Raw genomic sequence first — 13,151 nt, forward strand, 5'->3', positions numbered from 1 at the left:
TGGACCAGAGTAGACAGAACTAAGTGTAAGTACTGGCTCTGTCCCCTCCCGTCCATTGTGACTGTCACCCCTCTGGGCCTCAGTTTCCTCATCTGCAAAATGGGCTCGCAGTGCAGTCTCGCACATTGCTTGCAAGGATTCGGTGGGATGAGTGTGCAAAGAGCCTGGCGTGGAGTAGGTGCTCAGGCGATGCTCTCTTTCCTTTTCCCCCTTCCTCCTGGAGTGGCTACACCTTCTCTCTGCCTGGGTGAAGTTGAAGAACCTTACTGCCCTCAGTCTCCCTCTTGGGATTTGGGAGCAAACCCACAGTGTCCTTGGCCAGATCAGGTTCTAGGTCTTGGTCTCATGCCTGCCAAGGACTTGCTGTGTGACCTTGACAAGTTGCCCACCTCCTCTAGACCTCACATTTTTTAGGCTATAACATGAGGGGATTGAGTCCTGGCCCGTGTGGCTCAGTTGGTTGGAGCATCGTCCCGTACACCAAAAGGTTAAAGGCTTGATTCCTGGTCAGGGCACATACCTAAGTTGTGGGTTTGATCCCTCGTCCCCTGAGAGGCAACCAATTAATGTTTCTCTCTAACATTGATATTTCTCTCTCTCTCTCAAATCAATGAACATATCCTTGGTGAAAGTTTTTTTTAAAAAAGAGGGGTCTGAGCTCATTGATCCCTGAGGACCTTCCAGACTCCAGTTAGGACTGATGTGCAAAACTCTCCTCTTGAGGGAGAAGGTGGGGTGGGAGGAGAGAGGTGAGAGTCTCAACCTCCTTGCTGTTGTCCTGGCAACGGGAGCCGCACACCGACCAGAGCCTTGACAACTTTTAGCATCCACCTGAGGACCTCATTCCTCACGCCCCCTTCCCAGCACCTAGGTTGGCTGTGGGGGACAGAGACCTCCTTCCCCACCACACCCCAGGCTGCCCGTGCGGGCGAGAAAGCCAGGCGCCCTGCCGCTGCCCATGGGTCTGGCCGCCCACCAAAATGCCTGTGGCTCTGTGTCAGAGCTACGGCTTCAGTGTCTAGATTCTCACTCAGGCAGACTGCCTAAAAGCCAATTTGGCATTTTCCGTTCATCTGCCCCACACCCCAGGCGCCACCTGACACCTTGGGGCTATTCCCAGGAGCCGAGGTAGGACTCGGAGCCTCTGGGGAATGTCTAGAGCCCTGAGACCCTCAGACACATGTCCTCGCCCTCCTTCCTCCCCAGGGAGGCATTGCCATCCCAGACGGGCAGAGGTCACGACCCCACGAGGATCGTCCCCGTGGAATCTCGTTAAATTGGACACTGGGAGAAAGGTTGACGGGGAGAAGTCCTCCAGGGATGGCTTGTAGCTTGGAGGGGATCCCGAGGGAGGGGGAGGGGCGAGAAGGCCATTGCAGTTGAATTTGGAGACGGGTCCTGGGTCATAAGACAGAAAATGCGCAGTGGGCGGTTGGAAGGTGGGTGGCATAGAAGCCCGATTACGTAATGGGTTGCATAACGGGAAGCCAGTGAAACCTCCCCGAGTTTCATAAGTCAAGAAAGAGCAATGAGCGTCGTATTTAGTGTGTGGAGGCTGCTTCAGGCAGGTGCGGGGACGGGCCTGCCGGGGGACGGCTGTGTGTCTTCAGAACAGCGGTTCTCAACCTGTGGGTCACGACCCCTTTGGGGGTCGAACGACCCTTTCACAGGGGTCGCCTAAGACCATCGGAAAACACATATATAACTACATATTGTTTTTGTGATGAATCCCTATGCTTTAATTATGTTCAATTTGTAACAATGAAAATACATCCTGCATATCAGATACTTACATGACGATTCATAACAGTAGCAAAATTATGAAGTAGCAACGCAAATAATTTTATGGTTGGGGGTCACCACAACATGAGGAACTGTGTGAAAGGCTCGCGGCGTCGGGAAGGTTGAGGACCGCTGCTTTAGAAGCTATTCGGGACTATTCGGTGTCTTATGCGTGATGCATGCGCAGAGTCATAAAATTTTTCAACGTAAGAAATCCTCACAAGTAAAGCACAATGGAGTGCTTTATCCTGGATCTCAGGGACACACCCAGGAGCCAGCTCCTCCGGGGATGACCTTCAGGGGAGCAGGTCAGGCGTGGGGAGGCGGCCTTGACCTTGGCAAGCAGCCCAGGGCGGAGGGCAGCCTGGATCCGTGGAGGGAACAGCCCAGGGCCGGGGTCTGCATCCAGAGGCCCGAGCGGGACGCCTGGCTCTGCACTCTCTGGGGACTTCCTGTCACTTCCCCGCTGCTGCCTCGGTTTCCTCATCTGTGTGGGCGGGCTCGAAGGGAGAGCGTGCATGGGAAGTGCCTGCCGCTGCCAGAGGGAACTGTACACCTGAAAGATTATTATCTTCAAAAGCAAAGAGAGCGACTCCTTCGGGAGGCGGGTCTGCGGCCGGTTCCCAGGGAGGAGTATCCGTGGGGTGCGTCCAGCTGGAAAGTTCCTGAAGGTCCGGGAGCCAAAATCAATAGAGTTCCTCCACCTGAGCCTGCAGCCTCTCGATCAGCAGCGGGTGGTTCTGGCTTTCCCGCTTTCTCCCTAAAGTCCTTAGCCTGCCCCAGCCTCCCAGATTCCTGGCAGGGGACGCCTCTGAGTCTGGGTTTGCTCACCTCTAAAACGGGAACAACACTGTGCATCCCATAGGACAGGGACTCCTTGAGAGCAGGCCCTGTGCCCCAATGGCCCACCCCTAGGGCTCGGGACCCAGATGCTCACCAGTGACCTGCTGAGGGAATGGGGCCAGGAGGGAATATAACTGCCTTACAGTATCTAAGGGACAGGAGGGCTGCCGACTGGGGGCGCTGGAGTGCCCCTCTCCCAAGGACCAGGTGCCGTTAAAGCTGCCCCTCCCGCGGCCTCCTTCTCCCCCCAGAAAAGCCCCGTTCGAGGGTGGGAGGGAATCGAACTGTGAGCAAAGGGAAGACGTAAACATAATCCCCAGACTCGGGGTGAGCCACCCGAGGAGGGCTGACATCAGTCCCTTCCTGAGCCAGGACCCTCCGCCCCACCCAGTCCAGGGAGAGGGCATGCCTGCCAAGGGGACTCACCAGGAATCCATTCATTCCCACCCAACTCCCATCGCAGTCCAAGTCATGCCCAGCGTGAGGCTGAGCCCTCTGGGCAGTTCCCGGGCCTGGATCCGGCTCATCTCGTTCTGTGTGATGCTCCCATCACCTTCCCAACAATTCCCCTGCCCCGCCCTGCTAGTCTATAATGCATTTTGCCTTGCAGGGACATTCAGCAATAGCCGAAGACATTCTGGTTGTCACGCTGGGGGCTGTCACTGACACCCAGGGCGCAGAGGCCAGGGAGACTGCTAAACATCCCCCGTGCACAGAACAACCCCTCCACACAAAAGTGTCCGACTCAAAATGTCTGTGGTGCCTACTATTGCAATTAGTGCAACTCCTTGGCTGGAAAGGGCCCCATTCTGCAGGTAAAGAAACCGGGGACCAGAGAGGCTGTTTAATCTGGCCAAAGTCACACAGCTTATAAGCAGAGAACCGGAGTTCGAACCCAGCACTGTCTGATGCGCATCTTGGGTTCATGGCACTGCCTGACACAGGTTCCATGAAGCCTGTCCTCACAAAGGTCCCCAAGAGAAAGGAGAAACAGGGACCCCTCCCAGGATCCTCTGTCTCACAGCCTGGCCTCTCGAGCACCCTCAGATTGAGAGGGTCAGGGACCCAGTTTCCCTCCCAAACTAAAGCCCTCAGTTCGTGAAGGTGGGATCTGGGCCACTAAGAATTCTGGGAGAGATACACACGCTCAAACACACCTATGCACACATGCCCTGGCCAGGCTGGGAAAGGCAGTGCGAGAATCCTATGACAGTTTTCAAAATAAGAACTTCAAATCAGACAACCGCAGCGGGTGCCCCAGTTCCGCTAGTGCCACTGTGTGACCCTGGGCAGGACCTGGCCTTCCCGGACCGAGGCTCCCAGATCCGTGCACTAAGGCTCACCCCACCCACCGCCCAGAGTTGACTGGTGGGAGATCCAGGCCTCGCTGACCGCACCTCTCGGAGCCGTAAGCAGGCAGGGGGTGTGAGGCAGGGGGTTGGATGAGATGACCACAGCAAGGCCCTCTCCTTCCAAGGACCAAGCAAATGGTGAGCTACACCCTCATCCCACTGTCCCTGCCCACCCTGCCTGGCAGCTCAGCAACTCACCCGTGTGTCTGTCCCCAGAGCTCTCCCTGGATGTGGACGCAGACCGGGACGGCGTGGTCGAGAAGAACAACCCAAAAAAGGTACCTCGCTGCCAGGGCAGACTCACTGGGCGCTCCCGGGGCAGAGCCCCAGGCTGGTCCTAAAGCAGCCTGTCCTCCCAGGAAGCACAGGCAGCTCTCAGTCTCCGAGGAGGAGACTGGGGCCCGAGACAGGCTCCCCGACACACCACACACCGTGACAGACACACCACACACCGTGACAGACACACCACACACCCCACAAACACACAGCACACCGTGACAGACACACCAAACACCGTGACAGACACACCACACACCGTGACAGACACACCCCACACCGCGACAGACCCACGGAGCAGCCGCACTCCTGTGGGAACAGGCTCCCACGTCTGTTTCCCCACCCACAGGATGAGGAGCCCAGTTCAGAGAGTTGTTGGAAAAATTAAATGTCCTGCCACAGAGGAAGTGCCACCAAAGTATTTGCTCTTATTATTTTGCTTTTTTTTTTTTTCCAATCTGAGCGGGAGAGACCGCCAGGAGCAGAAGGCTGCATTAACCCTCAGTTCAAGTTTAATGCTGCGTGCACAACCCCTCTCCTGTTTACTTATTTATTCATTCATCCATCATTCATTCTCTTTTCTTCCTATTCTGCTCTCCCACAAAGGACCATTCTAATGGCTTCACTGTGTCCCTTTCTGTTCTTATGATTCTGGCAAAACCTGTCAGCTGGCTGGTGTGCGTGTATTTTTAACTTGTGCAAATGGCACTGTGTTCTTGACCCCATTCCGTTCCGTACTTTTGCCTCAACCCAGTTTTTTTAAGCTCCATCGGTTTTTCTCTGTTACATCCTCTCATGATTTTCCACAACAATCTAAAGCCTGGTTGAAATGATACATAGGTGGATACTTTAAAAAGTTAACTGAATACCCCCACGAGGAGACTAAGGACTAGCTGCCGGCCCCAGGTTCCCTGCTTGTTGCTGGGGGGTGGGGGGGCTCAAGCCTATTGGGGAACCCTTCTCCCAGGCTCCTCAGCGGGGCTCTGCCTTCCCAAGGCAGCCGAGGCAGCCTCACTCACTCAGCCTCTGTGTCGGTGTCCAAGAGGTGACACTAGACTCCCCGGAGGCCTCTGAGGCCTCCAGCCTGGCCCGAGGACAGCAGCCTTGGTGAAGGCACGCAGTCCCTGTGGGCCTGAACTTACCAGACTTTCTCCATGAGGGCCAGTGACGTTTCATATTTCATTTATCATTTCATAAATATTTGTTGGGCATATTTTACATTCCAGGGCTGGGTCAGGCCCTGGGGACATAGCTCCTGCCCTCAGGGAGCCCACAGGCCAGTGGAGGGGGGTGAGGGAGACCCACATTAAATAAAGGATGTTGTGGTGGCTGTTTCATCACAACTGTCTTAAATCCACCCCAGAAGGGCATGTGCAGTGTCTTAAGTGTAAACCCAGGGAGGCTGCTCTGGATGGAGAACCGTAAAGGCTTTCCGGGGAAGTGGGACCATTTTGCTGTGACGGGGAGGAGGAGTGGCGTTGGCGAGGTGAAGGGAGACGGGACAGCGTTCCAGGCAGAGGGACCAGTGCAGGGAAGGCTGAGACCTTGGCGTCTTTGGGGAGCAGAACTGCAGCCAGTGTGGGGGAGCAGAGTGGGCGAGAAGGAAGGTGAGGGGCACAGATGGAGAGGTGGCAGGTCGCTCTGGGCCTTGCAGGCCACAGTGACTTTATCCTGAGTCAACAGGGAGCCCTGACCCCGGTGGAAGCAGGAAAGCAGCCTGATCGGGGTGGAGTTCCTTCTAAACCATCTGGCTGCTGGGTAGAAAGTGGATCGCCTTGCAGGGCCCATTGGAAGCACTGGGTGTCTGTCCATCCAGGCGTCTTCCCCTGAGCCCCCGGGGCACTTCAGAGCCTGTCGCAGAAGGCCTGCCTGCCCCTTTCTCTGGCCGCCCTCCGTCTCCCTGCCCCACCCCTCCCCGGGCACAGGCCCACCCGACGTGAGGCTCAGGAGTGCCTCAGAGCCTTCCAGTCCGTCTCTCTGCCACCATCCGTCCGCCTCCTGAACTTTCCGTCGGTGCTTACACGGACGTCTCTGGGCATCAGGCGTGGGATTCAGGTTTGCCAGGTCACAGCTGCCCCGATGGGGGATGGCTGCTCTTTATTCTCCTCCTGGGCCGTCTCTCCGGAGTCCTGTGAGGTCTGGGCTGGGACTCTCTGCCAGAAGGTACAGAGGAGGGAACTGACCTGTCTCCCGGCCACTGCAGGCGTCCTGGACCTGGGGCCCCGAGGGCCAGGGAGCCATCCTGCTGGTGAACTGTGACCGGGAGGTACCCTGGTTGTCCAAGGAGGACTGCAAGGACAACAAAGTCTACAGCAAGAACGGTACCGGCAGGACCCACACGTGGGGTTGGGGGCAGGGAGGAGCAATGGAAGTCCCCCTGCTACGGCCTGGGCTGGGCGGAGGGTGCGGCAGGCGTGACCAGGGTCTCCTGGGGGTGGAGGACTCAAACATCCACTCTCGCTAAAAACAGAAGACAAAGCTATTAATGTAGTCCAATTGGAACCGTGTTTTATAAAGAAGATTCACATGCATAGAAAAAAGACTGGAAGGAAATTCCCCAAAGGCTATGGGTCGACTGTGGAATTAGAGACGACAGCCGGTTTTTATGCTTTTCTATAGTTTCCATAATACACACGTGTGGGGTTTTCTCTGTCCTGATTATAAAAGTAACGACAGCCCTTTGTAAGCCAGCATTGCCGCCCCAAGTGCCTTCATTCTAACCTCCTCGTGTGTCCACCCGTCAGACCTCAAGGACATGTCGCAGATGATCCTGCGGACCAAAGGGCCCGACCGCCTCCCCGCGGGATACGAGATCGTCCTCTACATTTCCATGGCGGACTCGGACAGAGTGGGCGTGTTCTACGTGGAGAGTGAGTGGCCCCGGCCCAGCCCTCGCGGTCCTGAGCCATTCAGCGCTCACCAAGCTGCCCCCCGCCCCCCCCCCCCGGGACCCAGCTCTGCCCTCGAAGGCTCCCAGGCCTCCCCTAGGCAGTGGTGGCCCCCACAGGGGCAGGTGCTGCAGAGAGCCCCTGGCCTCTTAGTAAGCAACGGGGCCTCTTAGGAACAGAAACGATTCCTAAGTTGTATGACTAGTAATGGTCATGGTTGTCCCGGGAAGTCAGGAGGCCCCCTGGGCCAGATCTCCCCTCTTCAAAGGAGGTGGTCGTGCCGCAGGGTTAGGTAGAACCAGAGGCCCTTCTACCCCATGAACCAAGGGAGCAAGGCCTTTGGAGGTCCTTTTCCGGGGCCATGTCACCTCCATGCTACCTGAAGCAGGTACCCCCCCCCACCCCCCCACCCCGGGTGTGTTTTGCCCGTCTCAGACTTCCTGGAGCTGAGCACTGCCTCCCAACTTTTATATATATATATATATTTTATTATTGCTTTCAGAGAGGTAGGGAGCAGGAGAAAGAATGGAAACATCAGTGATGAAAGAGAATCATTGACCGGCTGCCTCCTGCACACCCCACACTGGGGATCGAGCCCACAAGCGGGGCACGTGCCCTGACCAGGAATCGAACCATGACCTCCTGGTTCCTAGATCGACGCTCAACCCGCCAGGCATGCCTCTGACTTTTAAAGAGCCCCTGGTGCTGCTGGGGGCACCCTGAGGGTGCTGACCCCTTGCTCCTCTTGTCTGTGACAGGCACCCTGGGCCCCACTGTGTAGGGCACGTGCTTCCGCCACAGAGCGCCCTGCTCTGACCCATTCTTTCTGTAAGTGCGCGTTGAGCGCCCTCAGTGCAGGTGCTGTTCCCAGCACTGGGGTCCCCACAGTGAACTCTGCAATCACACGCTGCCCGCCCTGGGGAGGTGACGGTCCAGTGAGGGAGACATAGGAACTAGCGTGATTGGAGGAAATGACACAGACCACGTGATAGAGAGTGCGCGGGGTAGAGGTCAGGTACCGCTAGCCTGAGCAGGTGACTGAGCTGAGACCCAAACCAACAGTGGAAGGAACCAGCCCTTTATGAGCTGAGGGAAGAGTGTTCCAAGCACAGGGAACAGTACGGACAAGGCGCAGAGGGGGGAACCAGCCTGGGGGAGCAGACGGAAGACCAGAGCGAGGAGATGTGTTGGAATCAAGGTCAGCGAACTGGGCAGGAGCCAGGGCATGCAGAGAAGGCCCAGCGTTTCCTCTGAGGGCAGTGGAAAGCCATTAGAGGCTTTTAAGCAAGGGACTGTCAAGATCTGATTTATGTGTTAAAACGCTCTCTCAGCAAAACAGTGAGCTTTGCAGTTTGCCATGGGTGCGGGGTGGGGCTTCCCCTGCGTGCCCAGCTGCCTGGAGACGCAGGATCTCTGGCCCAGCTCTGGGGCCCACCGCTGGACAAGCCCACTGCAGCCAGGGCTGTCACCTGGAGGAGTTGGGCACGGGGTTCTCTGGACCCTACCTCAGGGAGTGATTTGGCCAGGACAGCAATGGACAGCTGCCACCTGAAGCCAGTCATCCACCCTGGGCTTGGGCAATGACCTCATACAGGGTGGAATGTCCCCAGAGTCAGGCCGGCTCTGCAGGCCCAGGGGGCCAGAGATACTGATGTTTACCCCGGACAGGCCAGGGTTGCCATAGGCCAGGGTTGCCCCGGGGGATGGGGCTGTGGGCAGGGGCTGGAGGGGTACAGGCAGGACCTTCACCTGGGCATCTTGACCATGGCATTGAATTGTGATGCCTGGATGTTACCCAAAGGGCTCTTTTTACTGATGGGAGTGGATTGAGGTCTGGCCCTGAATCACATCCCTCCCCCGCCCGCGCCACCCGAGATGGGTCCTGAGCAGACAAGACGGAGAGGAATCACTAGGCAAGCGCTTTGGATGCTTTGGACGCCGGTCCCCAGTCTGCGTCATCTGGGCCGGCGTCCTGCAGGGGTGGGGGATGGGGGGTGGCGTTACAGAGACAGACAGCAATGATCCCAGAATAGTCCGTTTCCCACAAAATGTTCCGTCCTGGCTGATTGTTCCGGGTCACGAAAGAACAGGATGGGAAATGGCCATTCTGTGGCACAGTTTCCTTTTCTTCTGTGCAAACGTTTTGGGGTGGCGTCAAGATCCAGGTACACCTGTGGGTGAGAGGGTGCTGTGTTACAGGAATGTCATGTGTCACCCACGACCTGTCACTACCAGAACCACTAAGTAGAGAGAAGGGTTGGGTCTTTATGGGAGCTGTATTCAGACGGCCAGAGATCTGAGAAGATGGTCGGTTATGTGCCCTAAAAAAAATCATCTTACATCTCATCTCAAGGCTGCTGTTTTTATAAGGAGGAAAAAAGTGTAGGTAAAGAGTTTGGAATTCAGGGGGAAAAGGTTAATCAGATGGTGATTCTTTTATAGATAGATAGATAAATAGATATTATTGATTTCAGAGAGAAAGGGAGAGAGAGAAAGAAACATCAATGATGAGAGATAATCATTGATCAGCTGCCTCCTGCATGCCCCCTACTGGGGATCCAGCCTGCAACCTGGGCATGTGCCCTGACCAGAAATTGAACCGTGACCTCCTAGTTCATAGGTTGGCACTCAACCTCTGAGCCACATCAGCCAGGCTAGATGGTGATCTTCATCCGCATCCTGGGCAGGGACACTCTCTCCCTGGAGCAAATGGCTCCAATATCGTCTTGGTCGCTTGCAACCCTCCTAGGGCACGAAGGTTGGATTGCTTGTGGGTCTCTTGAAGTCAGGGCAGGTCCAGTCATACACTCCAGGCCCTGGAACAATAGCTTCTACACACACAAGTACCAAGCCTAGTAACTCTATAACTAAAACGAAAAATATTTAACTTCTTGAGTTCCCCATCAGGCAGGGGGCTGGACTGGAGGCTAGGGACCCCAAGAGGGGGCTCTGGAGCACAGGAGATTCAAATTCTAGATCTAAGCAAGTCTAACAAATCCAGACCTCGTGTGCCTCATCTGTGATATGATTTGGGGACAAGAGGCCTGGCTGAGCCGCTGGTGATGGGGATTCAAGAGGAGTGAGCGTCAGGCACTTGGCACAGTAGCTGGTCCATGGAGCGCTCTCTCTAGATGGCACTTGTGGCTTTTGTTGGAATTATGATGATGAGTGTTAATAATCATTAGAAGTCTCGAATGCTGTTAGGAAGATCCAGCCTCAGCTTCGGCCCCAGGGTCTCAGAGTCGGGCCTGACCTCTTCCGATCAAGGATAGAGAGACCAGGGTGTCCGTTTGCCCAGGACCTTCCTGGGTTTAGCACTGAAAATCCCTCACCCCAGGAATCCCCTCAGTCCCGGGCACAGCAGGACAGTGGCTCACACTGTCACACTGAGGAGTCTCCTTGGGAGGTGGAATATCGCCAAAGTGACCAGAAGGGTTGTGCCAAATCATACCAATGCCTGGGGCTAAGGAGAGGTCAGGGTGGCCGGCCGACCCGGCTCCAGGCATGTGGCCGCTCCATAAAGGGGCATTGTTGGTTCCTGCAGGGAGAGCCAGCCGTGCCCAGGCGGGCCTGCACCCAGCTGGGGACGGGGGACAAGGGAAGGAGGCTCCTCGGGACAGTGGCCGGATTGTTCCCACCGAGGAACTAATCTGCCCAGAGCTGGCCCAATCCGCCAGAGAGACACATGGAGATCGCCGGCCAGGAGAGGGAGAAAACTGCACGCAGATGGGCAAGATCATGTCCCTCCAGCTGACCCAGCTCCCCTGGCCAGGTCCCTGCCCTCCACAAGCCCTGGTGGAGCCCCTCCCCCACCACAGCTTTGGCGATTTCTGCAAAGACAAGTCACCTTCTAGGCCTGAGATCTCTCCCCCTGAGCATCTACCGGTTCAAGTGCAGCCTGGGTGTGTGGGCGTGGCCGAGCCTGAGTGCCCAGGGGAGATGTTTTTAGTTATGCAGATTGGGAAACAGGGCACATGCTGTCCTTGCTGAATGAGGAGGACTTCACCTTCTGCGTGGGGCTGGGATGAGTTCCTTGGAACATTCAGTGCCTGAGTCTATATGCCTCATTCCTGGGCCCATCCAAGGGGAGGTGATGGGAGATATTATTTCTTTGCCTTCTGTTGTTCATGAGCCATTTGATGAAAAGGTCATGACTTTTTTTTTTTTCAGGGAGGAAGGGAGAGGGGGAGAAAGAGATAGAAACATCAATGATGAGAGAGAATCGTTGACCGGCTGCCTCCTGCATGCCTCCCCACCGGGGATCAAGCCCACAACCCAGGCATATGACCTGACTGGGAATGGAACCATGTCCCCCTGATTCATAGGTCAGCGCTCAACCACTGAGCTACACCAGCCAGGCGAACAGGTCATGAGTGTTGCAGTAAGGGGTGTGCTGGCTCACTCGCGGTCCTCATAGTAGCGATAGCAACAGGTCCCAGCTGTGTTACCGGTGGTTACCTGTCGTTACTAAGTTTACCGAAGGTACTAATGCCGTGTCATTTTATCTTGCAGTGACCCTATGGCACAGGTATTGTTATCTTCCATTTAACAGATGAGTAAACTGAGGGGAGGGGAGGGTAAGTGAATTCCCTGAGGTTTCACAGCTTATAAAGCCAGCGTGGCATTTGAACCCAGGTTTCTCTGACTGTGGAAGCCATAACCACTCAGGCGACCGCCCTCAGTGAGGTATACAGGCTGGGGGGAAAGTAGGTTTAAAGTTGTGTGAATACTCGAAACACCAAGTTTATTCTTGTGTTATTATTTATGAATTATTGTATTATTTTCCATATGGACAACTGTAAGCCTACGTCCGCCACGCCCTGTCTGACCAGGGTCCAGTGGGACACTGTCCTCTGCGAGGAGCTATTCGAAGCCTGGACTGCAGTGGCTCTTTCCTTCATTTTGCAAGTTCTAATCAACCGCCCTGTTTGTGCCAGGACTGTTCTGGTTACACGTTCTAACCCTTGGGCGACTGGTCGCCAACCATGCTGACCATGGCGCTAAGCTGTGTCTGATTCTGCCCTTCCAGCTCTGCGGGGCATAAGGAAACTCCTTCTGGAACCGCATAGGGTCCTACGCCCATGGCTTCGCCAATGCAAGTACTCCTCTCCTCACTGCACCCCACCTCTGCCACCCCAAAGGACATCTCAAAGCTGCCCCCTCTGCTCAAATGCTTCTTCCCATCCTGCCTCCTTCCCCTGCCCTCCCCGCCCCAGTAACCCCATGGGATCGCTCCCCCACAGCTCTGTTGTGACGCTTCCCACCTCTGCTCTGTCTTACCATCAGCTGAGCGCTGCTCTTCAACAGAGATGCTGGGCCTCTTGCCCCAAGCCCTTGCCCATGCTGGCCACAGAGGAATGAGTCAATACATGCACCTGAATTGGCCTAAAAATCCTCCTTCGGGGAGCGGTATGGGAGCCATCGGTTCAGTGGACATTTATTAAACCGTGTGCCAGACCGGCTGGACCCGTCTCTGCCCCCACGAAGTGACAGCCTCTCGGGGCCAACAGTGAACACTGAGGTCATCGCCATTCGGAAAGGCTGGGATGGGGAAGGACGGGGCTGCGGAGGCTCCAAACAGAGCCCCTGGCTTGGTCTCCGAGGGACCCGGGCACAATTCTCAGAAGTGACACAATTTTTAAAAAAAAAAAGTGACACAAATCAAGGCCTGAAAGGAGGGGGACGGCTGTTCCAAGCAGAGGAGCAGCACTGCGAACCCTGGGAGGGTTCAGAGCAGCAGGAGCGCTGGACACACTGCCTGTCCTCCCAGCCACGGAGATGTACAGCCAGGGGCCCACGCAAGGGTCTTCACGCAGAAAGTTCCCCTCCAAGATTACCTGGAGGGGGATTGGGGTGCAAATGGGCACACTGTGTTTTATTCTGTAACGGGGAAGGGAGCTTGGGGTTCGGAATTGGACGTGACTTTGAGTCCCAGCTCAGCCACTTACTGGCTATGTGACCTTGCACCAGCCATGTCTCCTTTCTGAGGCTCCGTCTCCTCGTCGGTAAA

The 13,151-nt window shown here is 55.9% G+C and overlaps 1 protein-coding gene across 2 annotated transcripts in view; it reads left to right on the forward strand.

Moving 5' to 3' along the window:
- The window catches only part of PADI2 (peptidyl arginine deiminase 2), a 47,392-nt gene that overhangs the window by 16,102 nt on the left and 18,139 nt on the right, over window positions 1-13,151 (forward strand). Inside the window, exons 4-6 of one of the 2 annotated variants that reach the window (XM_059691091.1) lie at window positions 4,194-4,255; window positions 6,457-6,574; window positions 6,998-7,123. In XM_059691091.1, coding sequence (XP_059547074.1) covers window positions 4,194-4,255; window positions 6,457-6,574; window positions 6,998-7,123 — 306 coding nt within the window. Of the gene's footprint in view, window positions 1-4,193; window positions 4,256-6,454; window positions 6,575-6,997; window positions 7,124-13,151 lie in introns of both variants that reach the window. The other variant, XM_059691092.1, reaches the window with a different exon arrangement.

The sequence above is a fragment of the Myotis daubentonii genome, chromosome 3 (genome assembly GCF_963259705.1).
Source record: "Myotis daubentonii chromosome 3, mMyoDau2.1, whole genome shotgun sequence".
Classification (NCBI taxonomy): domain Eukaryota; kingdom Metazoa; phylum Chordata; class Mammalia; order Chiroptera; family Vespertilionidae; genus Myotis; species Myotis daubentonii.